At 41.7% G+C, this 18,570-nt stretch overlaps 1 protein-coding gene across 1 annotated transcript; it reads left to right on the plus strand.

Moving 5' to 3' along the window:
* Positions 1–8,578: 8,578 nt before the first annotated feature.
* LOC138928631 (uncharacterized) lies at positions 8,579–9,646 on the plus strand. Its single transcript, XM_070285986.1, has one exon. It carries the CDS (start codon positions 8,579–8,581, stop codon positions 9,644–9,646), a length of 1,068 nt encoding a protein of 355 aa, XP_070142087.1.
* The last annotated feature ends 8,924 nt before the right edge of the window (positions 9,647–18,570 follow it).

Genomic DNA, 18,570 nt, shown 5'->3' on the forward strand with positions numbered 1-18,570 from the left:
CTGATGAGAGACTACAATCCTATTCTAGTAGACTTATATTAATTAACTTACCCTCGCTAGCTAACCGTAGAACGATGCTTGGAGTCGTATTCCTTAATAACCTAATAAACGGTGATGTTGAGAGCCCCTTTCTTTTAGGGCAGCTCAATTTCCACGTTCCTCGACTAACATCTAGAACTCATATCCCCTTAGTAATAAATCAGGTTAATTCAGTGCAATAATGCCCACTTTACAACAAAATGTTGTGGCGAAACGGTTAAAGTTAGCTTAATGAATTAAATACCATATAATAACACAGCATTTATACAATTTTTGTTAATTTTTGTATTAAACAAGAAAGGAAGCTAACTTCGGCACGCCGAAGTTTGTATACCCTTGCAGATTGCAATTGGATCATTAAGAATCGAGCCATTCTGGTTAAATAATTTAAAAATATATAAAATTTGTATATTTATACATAGCATAAATAAAATGCTGAAAACACATACAAAACAAAGTTTCATTACATTTTACCTATACTTATTATGTTTACAGTTTGACGGTTACAGTTTTACATTCCCAGCTTTACACTTTCTCTACATTTACCGATCGCTTCTATGGCAGCTATATGATATAGTTGTCCGATATTCATAAAATGCATACCAAAATTCTGAAATAATAACAAAAGCTTATATCTTAGAGTAAATGAAAAAACGTTGAAAAACAACGAAGTTATCATTTTTATACCCTTGCAGGGTATTATAATTTCAGTCAGAAGTTTGCAACGCAGTGAAGGAGACGTTTCCGAGCCCATATAGTATATATATTCTTGATCAGCATCAACAGCCGAGTCGATCTAGCCATGTCCGTCTGTCCGTCTGTCCGTCTGTCCGTCCGTCTGTCCGTTTCTACGCAAACTAGTCCCTCAGTTTTAAAGCTATCTGAATGAAACTTTGCATATAGTCTTCTATATACTCTCACTGCTATATATGTCGGAACGGGCCGGATCGGACGACTATATCATATAGCTGCCATACAAATGTTCAATATATTTTTAGAAAAAAAAATTATAACTTTGCTGTTTTTCAACATTTTTGCACCATTTTTTAGATATGACCATTTTATATTATTTCTGAATTTTGGTAAAAATTTTATGAAAATCAGACGACTATATCATATAGCAGCCATAGGAACGATCGGGAAATTAATATAAAAAAAATTATAGATTCGTTGTTTTTCAACGTATTTTCATCTACTCCGGGATATAAGCTTATTTTATTATTCTAGAATTTTGGTATAAATTTCAAAAAAATCAGACGACTATATCTTATAGCTGCTATAGGAACGATAGGGAAAGTAATAGAAATAATTATAACTTCGTTGTTTCTCAACGTATTTTCATCTACTTTGAGACATGAGCTTTTAGTATTATTTCAGAATTTTGGTAACAATAATTTGAAAATCGGACAACTATATCATATAGCTGCCATAGAAGCGATCCGTAGATGTAGAGAAAATGTAAGGCTGGGAATGTAAAACTGTAACTGTCAAACTGTAAACACAATAAATATAGAAAAAATGTTATGAAACTCTGTTTAGTGTCTGTTTTCGGCATTATAATTTATAATATAAATATCAAAACCAATCTGCAAGGGTATACAAACTTCGGCGTGCCGAAGTTAGCTTCCTTTCTTGTTTTCCTATTAATTTCCCGATCGTTCCTATGACAGCTATATGATATAGTCGTCCGATTTTCATAAAAATAAAAACGAAATTCCAAAATAATACAAAATGGCCATATCTCAACAATGATGCAAAAATCTTGAAAAACAGCCTAAAAATTAATCGAATATTTGTATGGCAGCTATATGATATAGTCGTCCGATTTTTATAAAATTCTGATTCCGATATTCTGAAATAATATAAAATGGCCATTTGTCAAAAATGGTGCAAAAATGTTTAAAAACAGCCAAGTTATAATTTTTTTCTAAAAATGTATCGAGCATTTGTATGGCAGCTATATGATATAGTCGTCCGATCCGGCCCGTTCCGACATATATAGAAGACTATATGCAAAGTTTCAGATAGCTTTAAAACTGACTAGTTTGCTAGATCGACTCGGCTGTTGATGCTGATCAAGAATATATATACTTCGAAAACGTCTCCTTCACTGCGTTGCAAACTTCTGACTGAAATTATAATACCCTGCAAGGGTATAAAAATATTTAGAGGTAGAGGAGTTATAGGGAATCTCGTTTTTATTTTTAAAAATTTTTCCCAAAAAAAATTGGAAGTCAAAACCCCGATTTTTGACTAAAAAATTAAGTTATTTGTTAAATAAAAAATATAATAAAATCAAAAAATAAAAAAAGGTCGACGTGATTACCTGTAGAATTACCTAAAGAACTTATGTTTCAAATTTCAAACCGATTGGTTCAGTAGATTTTGAGTTATCGTATACACCGATTTTTTAAATGACAGGAGATCGCTTTAAACTTTGTGATGCTCATGCATTGAACACCAACCGACCTTCGTTCAACTCTGCATAAGTTCGTCAATTTTCCTCTGATCGATGTAAAACAATATTCTTAAGATATTGAACCTTTAAAATAAAAAAATTTACGAAAAAAAATTAAATACCAAGGGAGAACAACCAGCAAAATGTGCGAATTGCAACGAAAATCACGCTGCCAGCTACAAAGGGTGTAGACTCTATAAGGAGCTCATATCAAAACAATTAGCTACTGGTCGCAAACAAAAGCAAAACAAAAACCATAATCAAAATGATTCTGCAAAATACCAATCCCCTACTCTGCCTGATAAGCCGATCCAACAACCAAAAGATTATCAATCTTACGCTCAAGTTGCTGCCGGAAACAATAATTCGAATTCTTCTCTAGAAAGAATAGAACATCTTTTAGAAAAACAATCTGAACTCACCAATAACTAACTCAACATGATAATGTTACTGGTCAATAAATTATGCAAGCCTAAACTTAAGAATATTGAATGCCAATGGGCTTTCCAACCATGTTAATGAAATATCTTTTTTTCTAAAAACAAACGCAATCGACATCATGCTTGTTTCAGAAACACACTTCACCAGTAAATCTTATTTTAGAGTAGTTGGATATGACACAATAAGAGCTGATCATCCGTCTGATAGAGCCCATGGAGGCGCTGCAATTCTTGTCAAGAAGGGTCTGAAATTTAAAATCATGGATAGTACTAGAGAAAATGCTATACAGGCTGCCACAATTGAGATTAAATGCATGCACGCAGATGTCTCAATCACAGCAATATATCTTCCACCGAGATTTACAATAAAAGAGCTTGATTTTAAGAACTTTTTTCAAGGACTAGGAACAAAGTTTATTGTTGGAGACGACTTCAATGCGAAACACCCATGGTGGGGCTCTAGACTTACTAACCCGAAGGGGTCTGAATTATATAAATGCGTACGAAATAATAATATAATAACTCTCTCAACTGGTAAGCCTATATACTGGCCTACAGATAGTCGAAAAACCCCAGACTTGATCGACTTCGTAGCATTCTCTGGTATCCCTCAATCCCACATACGCCTAATGGAAAGTTTCGATCTTAACTCAGATCACTCTCCTATAATAGCTACCTATAGCACAATAGCTCATATGCTAGACAAGCCCTATAAAGTTATCTCTGCTTCCACAGATATTAACGCCTTTAAAGGCTACCTAGAAGAAGCCATAAGCCTAGATATCTCGTTAAAAACAGGAGAGGAACTTGACTATGCCGTGGAGCTTTTTACAAATACAATTCACAAAGCAAGCTACATAAATACGAATCACACTCGCAGAAATCAACAACCAAACCAATTGTACCTATCTACCGAAATTCGAGAAAAAATGCAACATAAAAGAGACCTGAGGAAACGTTGGCAAGAAACTCATTATCCTGCAGATAAAAGGTTATACAACAAAGTTGCATCTGAGCTTAAACAACTGCTGTCAAACTTAAGAAATGAATCTCTAGCTGCATATCTGAGAAACTTAGACCCGAATTTCTGCAACAAGGAATATAACCTGTGGAGAGCAACTAAATACCTAAAGAGACCAGCAAAAAGGAACATAGTCACTCGCAAAAGCAATGGGACTTGGTGTAAATCTGATGATGAACAAGCTGAAGCATTTGCAGAACACTTTCACTTTGTGTTCCAGCCAAACGACATAAACAATACTATAACAGAGTCTGAAGTGCAAAACTTTCTTGAGTCACCCTGTCAAATGAGCTTGCCTATTAAAAGTATCCAATTTAATGAAGTCGTTACTGAAATTAAATGCTTAAACAACAAAAAATCACCAGGCCCGGATAAGATAGACGGCATCACTCTTAAAACTCTTCCACCAAAATGCATACGGTTTCTCACTCTGGTATGGAAATGTGCAGAAATAATTATGATCCTGAAGCCAAACAAGACAGAAACTGAACTATCATCTTACCGTCCCATTAGTCTGTTGACAATATTCTCGAAAGTATTTGAAAAAATTCTACTGAAGAGGATGTTACCAATTTTGGACGAACTTGCCATCATTCCTGAATTTCAATTAGGATTCAGAAGAGGCCATGGGATACCTGAGCCATGTCATAGGGTTATCAATGAAATTGTTACCGCATTTGAGAATAAAAAATACTGTACTGTCACATTTCTTGATGTTCAACAAGCGTTTGATCGTGTTTGGCACAATGGATTACTCTACCAGATAAAGAAATGGCTACCTGCACCATACTATTTATTACTGAGATCCTATTTGTCCAAAAGATGCTTCTACGTTCAGCAGAGAGGTGACGCATCATCGCTACTTCTCATAAACGCAGGCGTTCCTCAAGGAAGTGTACTGGGACCAGTCCTTTACACTTTATATACGGCAGATATGCCAGTAACCAACCACTGCACCGTTGCAACATACGCTGACGATACAGCCATTCTGGCAACAAGCTCATCTAGAGATGAAGCATCTAACCTCTTACAATGTGAGCTCAATCTGATTGAAGCCTGGTTTCTTCGCTGGAAAATTAAAATCAACTCCTCGAAATCTGTCCAAATAACATTTGCACTAAGACCAGGAAACTGCCCAAATGTCACACTGAACGGTTCAGCAATTCCACAAGATACCTGTGTGAAGTATCTTGGCATGCACCTCGACCGCAGATTAACATGGAAACACCACATAAAAGCGAAAAGTCAACAGCTCAAACTGAAAACACTAAAAATGTCCTGGCTGCTAAGTCGAAAATCATCAGCTACTTTAGAAAACAAAGTTCTCCTCTACAAAGCTATTTTGAAACCTGTTTGGACCTACGGTATACAGCTCTGGGAAACAGCTAGCAATTCTAACATTGAAATCCTGCAGCGCTATCAATCAAAAACATTGCGTCAAATTGTTAACGCTCCATTTTACGTATCAAACGCAAACATTCACAAAGATCTAAATATTCCAACAATAAGAGAAGAAATTAAAAAATATAGTACGAAATATACAGCAAGACTTTACAATCACAAAATAATTTAGCCCTAGGTCTCGTAGACAATAGCCTAACAGTAAGAAGACTCAAAAGATTTCACATTCTTGATCTCCCTGATAGGTAAAGATATGTACACGATAAACTAGATTTAGTAGTAGGTTTCACTGGACATCTACTACTCCTGTTATGTAAATATTAGTTATAAAATTTACCTATTGTCACTAGACAGATTGTAAATAAAATATGTGCAAACAAAAAAAAAAAAAAAAAAAAAATGGTTTGCCATTTGGTCAGCATCACTGACAACAACAATGTAAACACGTGTGTTGAATATTAAATATCGTTTTAATAATTCTACGCGCCCCTTGCGTGATTCGCTGCAGGGCCACACACACACAAACTCTTTTCGCATCGCTTCGCAGGGTATTCGCATATACCGTCATACATACATACATACATTGTACAGTTAGAATCGGCTGCTGTACAGTTTGAACTTTTCTGCATAACGGAAGGTGTTACACAACTTCGCTCGCCAGGCAGAGGTCGCTGCCCGTTGTTTTCGGCTCCTTCATTACCCTCAAATTCGTTCTTTGGTTTTTCCTGGCCCAAGTGCAGGTGCAGCGGAAATTTCGTGCGGTGACTTTCGTATACCCTACAAGCGGCAAATAAAAATTAAAAATGACAGCCAAACATACGAAAAAACCTGAGCTCGCGCCTCACGCACCAAACGGCGAGGAATTTTATCGGGCAAAGGCAGATTCTATGGTACGCCAGCTGGCGGCCCTAAATTTATTTTTGACAGAGGAGCAGTTGGCCAAGTTCGACGAAAGTGAGTTGCATGTGCGGTTGGACTTAATCGAGCGCATGTACTCTGACTTCGACAGCTCTCGACTTAACCTCGAACAACTTGTAATTGAGGAGTTGGAGTCAGATGCGCGCTTAACCTTTACCACGGCATATTGTGAGACGAAAGGAAAAATCTGCCACCATCTCAACAGTGAGAATCCATGGCATGGCATCCTCGGTGGACACACAGCCGCCTTCAAGTGCAATTCGCGGCCCACCAGGCTACCGGAATATCAGCTTCCGCGATTTGGCGGAGCATACATCGATTGGCCGGACTTCAAGCTACCGATTTTATTCAAGCTACCCGGAGTGGGGAAGGGATCCGCAAGTAGTCTGCGGCAATTAAGCGACAAGGCAAATTCTCATTTGCGCGCCCTGGCTACTATGGCTTCTACAGAGGAAATATATGACGGCCTCTTAATTCATCTCATCGCTTCAAAACTGGACATTCAGACCCAGGAGAGGTGGGAAGAAGGATTACCTTCCAAGAAGCTGCCAAGTTGGGATAAATTCTCATCGTTCTTGGACCTTAGATACCGCATGATGGAAAATTTGGAATACGCTATGGTAAACCAAGCACCTAGCAAACAGGTTGGAAAAGTAGCTAACAAATTCTGTCGTAGCGCCCTCATTGCTTCATCATCAGCTATGCCATCATGTACCTTGTGCGAGTCTAGGGAACATTATTTGACAAAATGCACACAGTTCTTAGGATTGAACCCCAATCAGCGGTATAGAGAGTCAAAAAGGCTACATCTTTGTCTCAATTGCCTACGAAGGGGACACAGCCTACAGCAATGCAAGTCTGGCAACTGTAGACACTGCCACCAGAGGCATCATAGTCTTCTTCATTTGGAAACAAATCCCGTTGCAACCCTGGCCCAGCCTGTTCCAGAAATACTTCCGCAAGGATCATCTCACGTCTCTGTAGCCTTGTCCAAAAAAGCCACCGCTAGCTTCATCGTCAACTAGATCCGAATACGTCTTGCTTGCTACCGCCATAGTCTACGTAAAAAATCGCTCTGGCGGGTTCGTGCCATGCAGGGCCCTGCTCGATTCAGCTTCTCAAATCAATTTCATCACATCTCGTTTCGCCAATCAGCTTCAGCACAAAATCCATCGTTCAGTCATCTCCATATCAGGAATCGGTAAATCCTCGCTCGCTTCGGATAAATCGGTTCATATTTTCGCTCAGTCGAGTAACGCAAAGTATAGCACTTCGCTCTCTGCTGCTGTCACCTAGTCAATCACCGACTACCACCCGCATTTCGATTTCAACGCGTCTGAATGGAAAATTCCGAAAAATCTCGAGCTCGCCGACCCGCTCTTCTACAAAATTCAACGCATCGACTTGCTTATTGGAGCAAGCATATTCTTCGATTTACTTTGTATTGGACAAATTCGATTAGGCAGCAATTTACCCACTCTGCAGAAAACCAGACTTGGCTGGATCGTCTCAGGGGGTCTATCGGTAGGATCTTCCATTCGCTCATCGTTAGTTTCCTTATCTCAAGAGCCCAGCACTCATTCGGAGTCGGAGTCGATCTCTGAGATACTAAGGAGATTTTGGGAAATCGACAGCTGCGCAGATTCCACAAAAACCATTTCGAAAGAAGAAGCTCTATGCGAGCAGCTATTTCAGCAGGAATACACTCTGCTTGAATCTGGCCAATATTCGGTACTACTTCCTGCCAAAACTAGTTTCGATGCTCTAGGAGATTCGTATGATCGTGCACTTCTTCGTTTTAAATCACTCGAGACCAAATTAGCTAGAAATTTAGAGCTGAAGTCGCAGTATAAAGCCTTTATAGAGGAGTACCTGAACCTTGGTCACATGTCTCTAACAACTAAAAATGCTGCACCTCATCAGTATTACCTACCCCACCACTGCGTCCAAAAATTGGAAAGTACAACAACAAAACTGCGAGCTGTTTTCGACGGCTCGGCGAAGTCCACTTCGGGATATTCGTTGAACGATTTGTTGTACGCTGTTACGGTTCCAGTAGCAGCTAAAATTATACGCACAAACTTCTACGTGGATGATCTAATCGCACCTCGATCTTGCACCTTTCATTGTTGGTCAGATTCGACAATAGTCTTGGCTTGGATCCGACAACCTCCATCAGATTTTAACATTTTCGTTTCGAACAAGATTTCGCAGATACAGGAAAGAACTAAGGGAATGACTTGGAGGCACGTACCGTCACGGCAGAATCCGGCGGACATCTTATCTCATGGATGTACCCCTATGGAGCTAGTGGGATCAAAACTTTGGAGTGAAGGACCGCAGTTCGTACTCACTGATTCTTCTACGTGGCCCGATGACTCGCCCCCTGTCAAGGAACTTCCTGAGTGTCGACGCAGCGCATTGGTGCTGTCGCAGGAAATGGACATCTCACACAGTTGCAAGTTTGGAAACTCGTTTTGGAGAATGCAGAGAGTCTTCGGATATATATATCGGTTCCTTCAAAGGATCAGCAAGGATCGAATACGGCATAAAGGAGAGCTTGCAGTCGAGGAAATCAAAGGTGGGACTCACCTACTTATTAAAGGGATTCAGCACGTGCACTTTGCCGAGGATTACAAAGCACTAACCTTGAAGATGAAGCTGTCGCCAAGGAGTAAACTTCTGCCCTTAAACCCATTTATAGATGCAGGAGGTCTAATGCGCGTCGGCGGACGCCTTCAAAATTCGCAGCTGGATTTCGATGCCAAGCACCCTATGATTCTTCCCAAGTCTCATCATATAACCTCATCTATCATTGATCATTTTCATCGCAAGTTCCTTCATGCAGGAGCGCAGAGCTTGTTAGCTGCTTTACGACAGAGATTCTGGCCCATTGGAGGGCGAAAAACGGTTTTTGCTGTTATCAACAAGTGCATTCAATGTTTCAGATTAAAGCTAGTAGAACACATCATGGCGCCGCTCTCGGAGGACCGAGTGCAGCCGAACCGCCCATTCGTTATCTCTGGGGTGGACTTTTGTGGCCCCTTTTATTCGAAGTCAGAGGTCAGAAACAGGCCCCCTACGAAGTGCTACATAGCCATATTCGTTTGCTTCGTCAGCAAGGCTACACACTTGGAAGTCGTCGAAGACCTCTCAACGCAATCGTTCATAGCAGCCCTGAAGCGATTTAAAAGCCTGAGGGGAAAACCTCAAACGATTTGGTCAGACAACGCAACGAACTTCGTGGGAGCCAAAAACGAGCTAATTGAGCTTCGGCAGATGTTTCTGAGCGATCCTCAAAACATGGAGCTATGGAATTCCCTTACGTCGCTGGAATTTCATCCCACCTCGTTCCCCGCACTTCGGTAGCCTGTGGGAAGCCGCGGTCAAATCCGCAAAATATCATTTCGTCCGTGTTGTTGAAAAATCAATTCTCACATTTCATGAACTGCGCACTTTAGTTTGTGAAATTTCCGCAATTTTAAACTCACGACCGCTCTGTCCCATTTCAGAAAACCCAGATGACATTAGTGTTCTTACTCCTGCACACTTTCTCATTGAATCTACATTCACTGCAATGGATGAGCCTGATGTCACCCATCTGAACATCGATCGCTTGAGCCGGTGGCAGCGCGTATGCCAAATGCAGCAAACCTTCTGGCGCAAATGGAGCGCCGACTACCTTTCGCTGCTGCAGGAGCGGACTAAATGGCGCCTTTCTGTGAACAACGTACCGGCAGGCAGCATGGTCCTCATCAAGGAGGACAACGTACCCCCTTCCGGACAGGATGGCGTCGAACGAGTTGCAGTCATCCGAACCGACTCTGGACTATGCAAGCGGGCAATGAGGAAGCTTGCGGTACTGCCCCTGGAAACCACTTCACTTGGAAGCATGACTCTTCCAACGGGGGGAGCATGTCGGGAGCAGCCGCAGCAATCAATTTAATATCAATTTAAAATCATTTATTGTTTGCCATTTGGTCAGTATCACTGACAACAACAATGTAAACAAAAGCTCCCAATTATCTATTTTGCTAAAGATAAGCCGAGATAAGCGACTGCGCTCGCTGCTCTCTCGGACTTACGCACTCTCATCATTTACATTCGCTTTTGATCGCTGGTACAGAGCAGCTCGTTCGCTCTCGCTACCACAATAAACGCAAAAAAAAAAAAACACTTTCTCGGTTTTCCTTTCAACACCGTTCTGACACACGCATAATTCTCTCTCGTTAAATATTCGCAAAAAAGGTGGCATAAATTAATGCCTCCTCTAAACAGGCCATATCTCAATTTTTTTTTTTTTTTTTTTTTTTTTTTTTGGCATAACATTAAACAAATTTTTTTAACGTTGATCAACCAACATAATGGCTATAAAACGTTGGTTATAAATATGAACAAAAATAACATGGCACTTAACAGAAATGGAAACAAATTAACAAATTTTTAATGACATGTGGAAAATGCTAGTTACTGCTTTAAGACTCGCGAGATATGTCTTCCTCTTGTCCAGAGATCGGCGGGATGTCTACGTTTGAGCCTTTTTCTGACTGACGTATTGGCCAATAAAGCCGCTAGGCGATTGGTGTGAGCCGTGAGACGTTAATTATAACGACTTGAATGCCAGTTGATCTGCTCCCTGATAGAGGGAATGTGGAGGTCACTTGCCAAGGCTTTGTTTCTTACGTACCAGGGGGCATTAGCAATCAAGCGCAGCGCTCGATTTTGGACACTTTGGACCTTCATTACGTTCGAGTCAGAAGCCATGCCCCACAATTGGATGCAGTAAGTCATCGAAGGCACAACAACAGCCTTGTTGCCAAGGCTGAGCTTGCTCGTTGGTCTAAGCATCCAGTTGAGCTTTTTAAGCTTAGTACGACAGGAAGCTGCTACCTTCGTTGTGTGCTGCTTCCAGGTGAGCCGCTTGTCCAGGATCAGACCTAAATACTGCGCCTGTGGGGCTTGTGGGATGGCGATGTCATGGAGATCAACCCTAGGGAGGATCTTTCCATTAAGAGTGAAGTTGCAGTGCTGCGACTTTCTATTATTTATAGAAATATTCCACCTGTTGGTCCACTTGCCGTATGAGTCCAGAAATTCCTGGGTGATCCTTGAAGCTTCGTTTCGACAGGGGGAGTTAACAAGGAATGCGGTGTCAGCATAGGTGGCCAGAAGTGTGCCCGGTCCATTAGGGCTTGGTAGGTCAGAAGTGTACAGAGTGTACAGTACTGGGCCCAGGACACTTCCCTGCGGAACGCCAGCACGAACCATACGAATGCTTGCTCTTTCCCCTCTCACCTCAACCATAAAACTACGATCGTGCAGGTATGACTTTAAAAGCAGGAATTGGCCAGTCGGGAGTAGAGACTTCAACTTATAAAGTAAGCCATCATGCCACACGCGGTCAAAAGCTTCCTTGACGTCAAGAAAAATAGCAGAGCTGTATTGCTTGTTTTCAAAAGCATTTAAAATGTGCTGGACAACTCGATGTGCTTGCTCTGGGGTCCCATGATGCTGCCTAAAACCAAACTGGTGGTCGGGAATGGCTTCCTGAACGCTTCTTACTCCCATTATTCTAGTAAGGAATATTCTCTCGAAAATCTTAGAGAAGGTGGGTAGTAAGCTTATCGGTCGGTATGACTCAACAAGGTTCTCCGGTTTACCAGGCTTTGGTATCATCGTTATCACAGCACACTTCCATTGAGAGGGGAAGTGGTGGATACGAAGCATGGAGTTAAAAAGGAGAACAAGGAACAAGATTCCCTTTTTAGGCAAAGCCTTGGCTATTCTGCTGTCAATGCCATCGAATCCCGGCGCTTTACTGGGATGTAGCTTTCGAATATGAAGACAAACTTCTTCTGGGCTTACATGTTGGATCGGAACCGCTTCAGGGGAGGGGGCATTTATGAAGGCTAATGTTTCTTCAACATCCTCGGGGTTCGCGAGGTCGAAAGGCTGGAAGCGCTTCTGTAGTTCATCCGCAAAAGCTAGTGAAATCTCTGCATCAGACCTGCACCATGTATCTCAACAATGATGCAAAAATCTTGAAAAACAGCCTAAAAATTTATCGAACATTTGTATGGCAGCTATATGATATAGTCGTCCAATTTTTATAAAATTCTGATTCCGTCTGTCCGATTCGAAATTCTGAAATAATATAAAATGGCCATTTGTCAAAATTGGTGCAAAAATGTTTAAAAACAGCCAAGTTATAATTTTTTTCTAAAAATGTATCGAGCATTTGTATGGCAGCTATATGATATAGTCGTCCGATCCGGTCCGTTCCGACATATATAGAAGACTATATGCAAAGTTTCAGATAGCTTTAAAACTGACTAGTTTGCTAGATCGACTCGGCTGTTGATGCTGATCAAGAATATATATACTTCGAAAACGTCTACTTCACTGCGTTGTAAACTTCTGACTGAAATTATAATACCCTGCAAAAATATTTAGAGGTAGAGGAGTTATAGGGAATCTCGTTTTTATTTTTAAAAATTTTTCCCAAAAAAAATTGGAAGTCAAAACCCCGATTTTTGACTAAAAAATTAAGTTATTTGTTAAATAAAAATATAATAAAATAAAAAAATAAAAAAGGTCGACGTGATTACCTGTAGAATTACCTAAAGAACTTATGTTCCAAATTTCAAACCGATTGGTTCAGTAGATTTTGAGTTATCGTGTACACCGATTTTTTAAATGACAGGAGAGCGCTTTAAACTTTGTGATGCTCATGCATTGAACACCAACCGACCTTTGTTCAACTGTGCATAAGTTCGTCAATTTTCCTCTGATCGATGTAAAACTTGGACACAATATTCTTAAGATATTGAACCTTTAAAATAAAAAAATAAAAAAATTTACGTATACGACACAAACTCTAGATCAGTGTCAGTTTTAGAAATGATATTAGAAACCAATTCAGATTTAACCGCAATGAGAACACCACCGCCTGCCCGTATTGGACGATCACGTCTAACGATGGTATAGTTTCCTGAAAAAATCTCAGAGTCGGACACAGAGGAGTTGAGCCATGTTTCATAATAATTTTACTGATTTTAATAATCATTATTGTAACGATTCAGGCGAGATGTTGTCGCAAAACTCCGGCGCACGCGGATTTGCTCGGCTTCGCTCGTCGGCTATGGTGGTGGTGGTCTTGCCGGAATTTCGCTTTTACCTTTTGCAACCAGTAACTTATTAATTTTTTTGCGTGCAGCGACGAGTAAGGGGAAAGGGAAATCAAATTGTCACAACCCATTTAAGGACGGGCTACTCTTCTTTCATCACAACATTTAGGGCTTTGGATCCTCGGCTGTTGTTGAGGTCCTTCATCTGCCCTCCCTGCCTTGGCCATCTCATCCACTCCTAACCATCTTCTTTGACGACCCCTTTAAAAACCATTGCGGGCCTTACGGGGGCGACATGCCGGTGGAGGCAATAAAATTAAGGATTTTTACCACATTATAAAAATTATTTATTTCCTAAGTAAAAACTAAAAACATATAAACGAAACATCAAACGTAAATTAAATGATACAATGCTGAACTATACAACTACAAAATTTCCTATTATTATAATTTGGACTTTTATGACTTTAACAGTATTTAATTATTTTTTTCTTTTCTTCTTTTATATATTTTTTCTAGTGAGGCCACGAAAGAAAACAATGAAACTTTGGTTTTAATAAATTTAGTTTGGTCATTGGTAGTTAAGCACAGTGGGTCAAATGGATTAAAATGGTGGCAATTGCCTTGATAAAAAAGATAATTTTTTTCTTTTTGATATGAGGAAGCATTTGGCATTTATATTCTTTGAAGATAATCCAATCTTTACACTCACCCTTGGCGCAAATCCATCGGCGAAAGCGCTTCCGACGAGGCTAGCTGCAGAGGAGGGGGGAAACTGAGGAAAGAAATAAAAATGCCCTAACACTTCCGACAATTCATATTCAAAGGCGATTGTGCCACAACTGTTTTTCTTCCTCACACTTCTTTAGTTGGCTCACCACAAAAAAACATAAAAAAAACAATTCTAGCACTAATTTAAACTTTTCACTAAATATAAACTAACTTACATTAATTTCGCGACATTTAAATTTTTTTATTTTTGCTTTCTTTTAATATTCTTTCTTTTCGTGGTTGTTCCGCGCTCCCGGCAAAATTCTTCCTCGCTTAATCGAGCGGTACATTCAAACTAACTGCTCTAGAAATGGGGAGCGGGAAGCGAGAAAAAAAAATAGGCTACCGATCAAAAAAAAGAGTCGCCGCTTGACGCTGCTCATCAGTGTCAGTTTTAGAAATGATATTAGAAACCAATTCAGATTTAACCGCAATGAGAACACCACCGCCTGCCCGTATTGGACGATCACGTCTAACGATGGTATAGTTTCCTGAAAAAATCTCAGAGTCGGACACAGAGGAGTTGAGCCATGTTTCTGTAAAGACAATAACATTGGCATCGAAAAAGACAATATTGACGTGCAGCCTACTGAGCTTGCCACGTAAACTACGAACATTCTGATAGTGAGAAACAATAGAATCAATTAGTTTTTTTAAGCCTAGTTGAATAGAAAATAGTAGGTCAGAAAGAGCAATTTTAAACGAAGATACATACAACTTGGAGACACTAAACTCAGTAACAGAAACATTCAATTTGTTGCTCAAGTGGGTCTTAACGTCGCCCTCAAAAGCGAATTCGCCCAGTCCGAAAATGGAGACCGGTGCAACAACTTCAGCAGAGGCAGCAGCATGCAACGTGGATGCCTGGTCAACATTGACAGGCTGCTGATCCAACGGCATGACGAGATCTTCAAGCACAGAAGTTGGGACCGATACAGCATCTTCACGTGGCTTGGAACGTTGCCTGAACTGCATAAGGGGGCTTGCAGGGTATGGAAAAGATAAGAACTTATCAGGCAGGTTGCTCATTTCATTGTTTGTGGGGTCACTTAGCAGTTTTGGCGACTTAAAGTGGTGTTCCGCCTTCTGGAAACGAGTTGACCACTTCTTAAAGCCGGCCGCCAACGACTAAAACTCCAGGTAAGTTTGCATAATGAAAACCCGCATATCGGATTTATATGAATGCAGCTCGGGCACGTCCAGTCCAATTCGGCATTAATTCGAATGCGATCGGAGATATGCGATCCAATTTGCCCCAGATCGGCACATCCAGGGTGAGCGATATTTTTGCAGAGCCAGCAGTAAACGGTGGCCTGCCACGAAAAGATTTTTTTACAGTTTCAGCACTTAGGGAAACTACGCGTAGCCGTTTTTTGGATTAAAAAATAATTTATCCAAGTAAATTACAAATCGTTTTAATTTTTGTGCGCGACGAAGGAGACTATGAAAACGAATTATTCAATTATTAAAAAATTTTTTTAAGTTTCGCGAAGAACGCAGAAATAAAAGCTTTTATCTAAGCGGCGAAAAATAAGAAATTTGTGGTATTGATTTAGCTAGCGCCAACAACAACACAAGGCGATGCGACGATAAGCAGTAAACACAATGCACAAGAATAGAAAGGCAAGGCAATTGTAAAAACGAAATTGTTTATTTACAATGGTCCGGTTGTTTATTGATTATGAAGTTCACGGAAACACCGACCACTGGCCAAAAATTTGGGCTTTGCTAAATAGAATTTCACTATGAATGCTTTCAATAAATGTAGAGCTATGTAAAGCACGTCCAACTCAAAGCTTGGTGAAAGAGAATATGAATATAAGAGATCACATGAAAAAAAAACGTTATAAAACAACAAATACGGAAGTAGGTGCTAGGTTATATTATATTTAACAATGCACTATGGTTTTTTTGCATAAACTCTGGCAAAAATCCTCCATCTGAACCCTCCCCGAGGGTGCCGGCTGGGCAATGGGCACTATATTAGCCCGGACACGGGTAATGCATTGCTGCTTGCCCCGTCCGCGATAATACAGTGTCTAGCAAAGGCGACGGTTCAACTCCTACTGCCCTAAAAAGCCTAAAGAATTTCTTCTTCTCCACTCCCCGAAACCAGGCACCAGCTCCCAGCGCAGGGACGGGCGAAGCGGTCAAGAGGAGAAGGCAAAGCTTACCTGGGCTGAGAAGAAAATCGCTGAGGGGAGGCTTCACTTCGCCAAACTCCCCCACATGGATTGGACTGGCGGATTCGCCAACACAGTGGAGGAGACGCTTGCCAACAAAAGGCAACGCTCAACCGAAAGCGCCTCTATGGACGCACCGGGGAGCAAGCGGCAACGCGGGCCTAAGGAGGCAGGCCCTCCGCAAATGGCGAAAAAGCCAAAAAAAAACCGCAAAAGTCAGTGAGGTGACCAAACGACACTTGATCGTGGCCCTCATTGACAGAAGCGACCAAGCCGCCAAAATGACCGAGGCGCAGTGGAAGATGGTGCATGCGCGGCTCGTTGAGTCATTGCACGCACGGATGGAGGATGATCTCGAAGCTCCCATGCCCACCTTCGATGGCGCTGGGTGGCTAAATGGGGTCAAAATCCTAAAGTGCATGGATGACCCGACGAGAAAGTGGCTGACGCAAGCGGTGTGCCAGTTGGAGGCGCTGTGGGACGGAGCCAAGCTAGAGGTGGTGGACCGGGAGCTAATCCCATCCACTCCAAAAGCGAAGGTACTCTTCACCATCGCAATCCAAGCGGACCGGGCGCTGAAGCTGCTGCAGCGTCAGAACCCGGATATCCCAACCGCGGACTGGAAGGTTCTGCATGTTGCGGCCCCATCACCCAAGGGGGGGGACAAAGTGCAGTACTCCAAATAAACAAGGAGGCAGAGGATATCCCAGATCCCAGATACGGGAAGATGGCGTGGGGCATGGGTAGCGTATACCTGCGCCTCAAAAAGCGCCACCCCGGGAATAAGGATGCTCACACCCTGAAGGCAGATGGAGAGGACCTAGGTCTGGAAACCATCGTGGATGCCGACCGGGAAATGACGCTGGGTGAGTCCGACAAAGGAGAGGACGGTGACCTGACCGTAGTAGTCAACCCGTCGTATGGAGGTGAGCCCAGTACCCATGACACTCAGGGTGCTGCAGCTCAACCTCCATAAGAGCAAGGTCGCGTCGGCGGAACTCCTCATAGCCATGGATCAAGGATCCGCCGAGCCCCGACATAACGACAGAGGTGAGTCCCTCTTAGACTTTATACTCTCAACCAACCTGAGTATAGCAAACGTGGGGGAGGAACACATCTTTGTAGGTCCCACCTCCTCAACGTGCTAGATCTTACTCTTGTAAGGGGACAAGGTACTTTGGTATCAGAATAGACAGTCCTTGAGAGACCATCCTTCTCAGAACAAGTACATACGGTTCCAATACGCATTTCACTCCGACGCAACAAACTCAAAGATTCTTCAAAATCGCCAAGCAGACGCAAGATTATATCGTCAATAAGGAATACAAAGTCCTACTATGGGACTACAAGAAGGAAATACGCAAGGCGCAGAAAAGCTCGTGGAGAAACTTCTGCTCCAATATAGGGACTGCCCCAGAAACGGCTAAACTCCGGATGCTGCTATCGAAGCAGCCAACCATACAGAGTCAGCTCAAACGCGACGACGCGTCGTCGCGAATGTAAAAAATCCCTGACGTTCCGGCCTTCCTTGTTCCCAACTATTCCCCTCCCGATTGCGTCCCGCCGCCGCTGGGCGAGGGTCGAAGCGGCCGAGAAACCGTCACCGACCCATTATTATACTGGCCAGTACCTTTTTGTAATTGCTCTCGGTGACTTGGTAAGCTTTAATTGTTCGTATAGCTTCACCAGAGAGACATGAAATTGGGTGGTTCAATTTTTCGAACACTGAAAAGCTGGCGCCTTTATGAACCAAAGTTTCGAACAGTTTTCCTACTCATTGCTAAATTCATCATCACTATCTATGTATGTCTTCTATCAGTTCTTGTAATTGATTTACCTTATTTATTGAAGCATTAACTTTTCGAGTTGACATTTTAATTCTTCCTCTAAAATCGGAATCGATCCCTGCTCAGTAGATATTTATCCCGATTATCCCGACGTTGTCAACTTGTCAATAGAGGGGTAATAAAGATGGAATAGACTAGAGTCACTGCATGTAAAAGGACACTTGAGAACAAGTGTTCAAGGGTTCCCACAGGGAGCGATCCCTGAGCGATGCACGTGCACCGACGACCTCTCACTTAAAAAAATAGAAGGTGAGGCAATTGAAAATGGCGCATCGCGGCATTCCTGCTCCGTCCGGAGTGATCCTGAACATCAAGTGTACGTTCACCTACGACCCTCGCTTGAAAAAGGGACGGGCTGTAAGAGA

This window comes from Drosophila kikkawai, chromosome 2L (genome assembly GCF_030179895.1).
Source record: "Drosophila kikkawai strain 14028-0561.14 chromosome 2L, DkikHiC1v2, whole genome shotgun sequence".
Lineage (NCBI taxonomy): Eukaryota > Metazoa > Arthropoda > Insecta > Diptera > Drosophilidae > Drosophila > Drosophila kikkawai.

What these genes read in the sequence shown, in the direction of transcription:
- LOC138928631 (XM_070285986.1), top strand. Translation starts at nt 8,579, where the DNA reads ATGGAGCTAGTGGGATCAAAACTTTGGAGTGAAGGACCGCAGTTCGTA.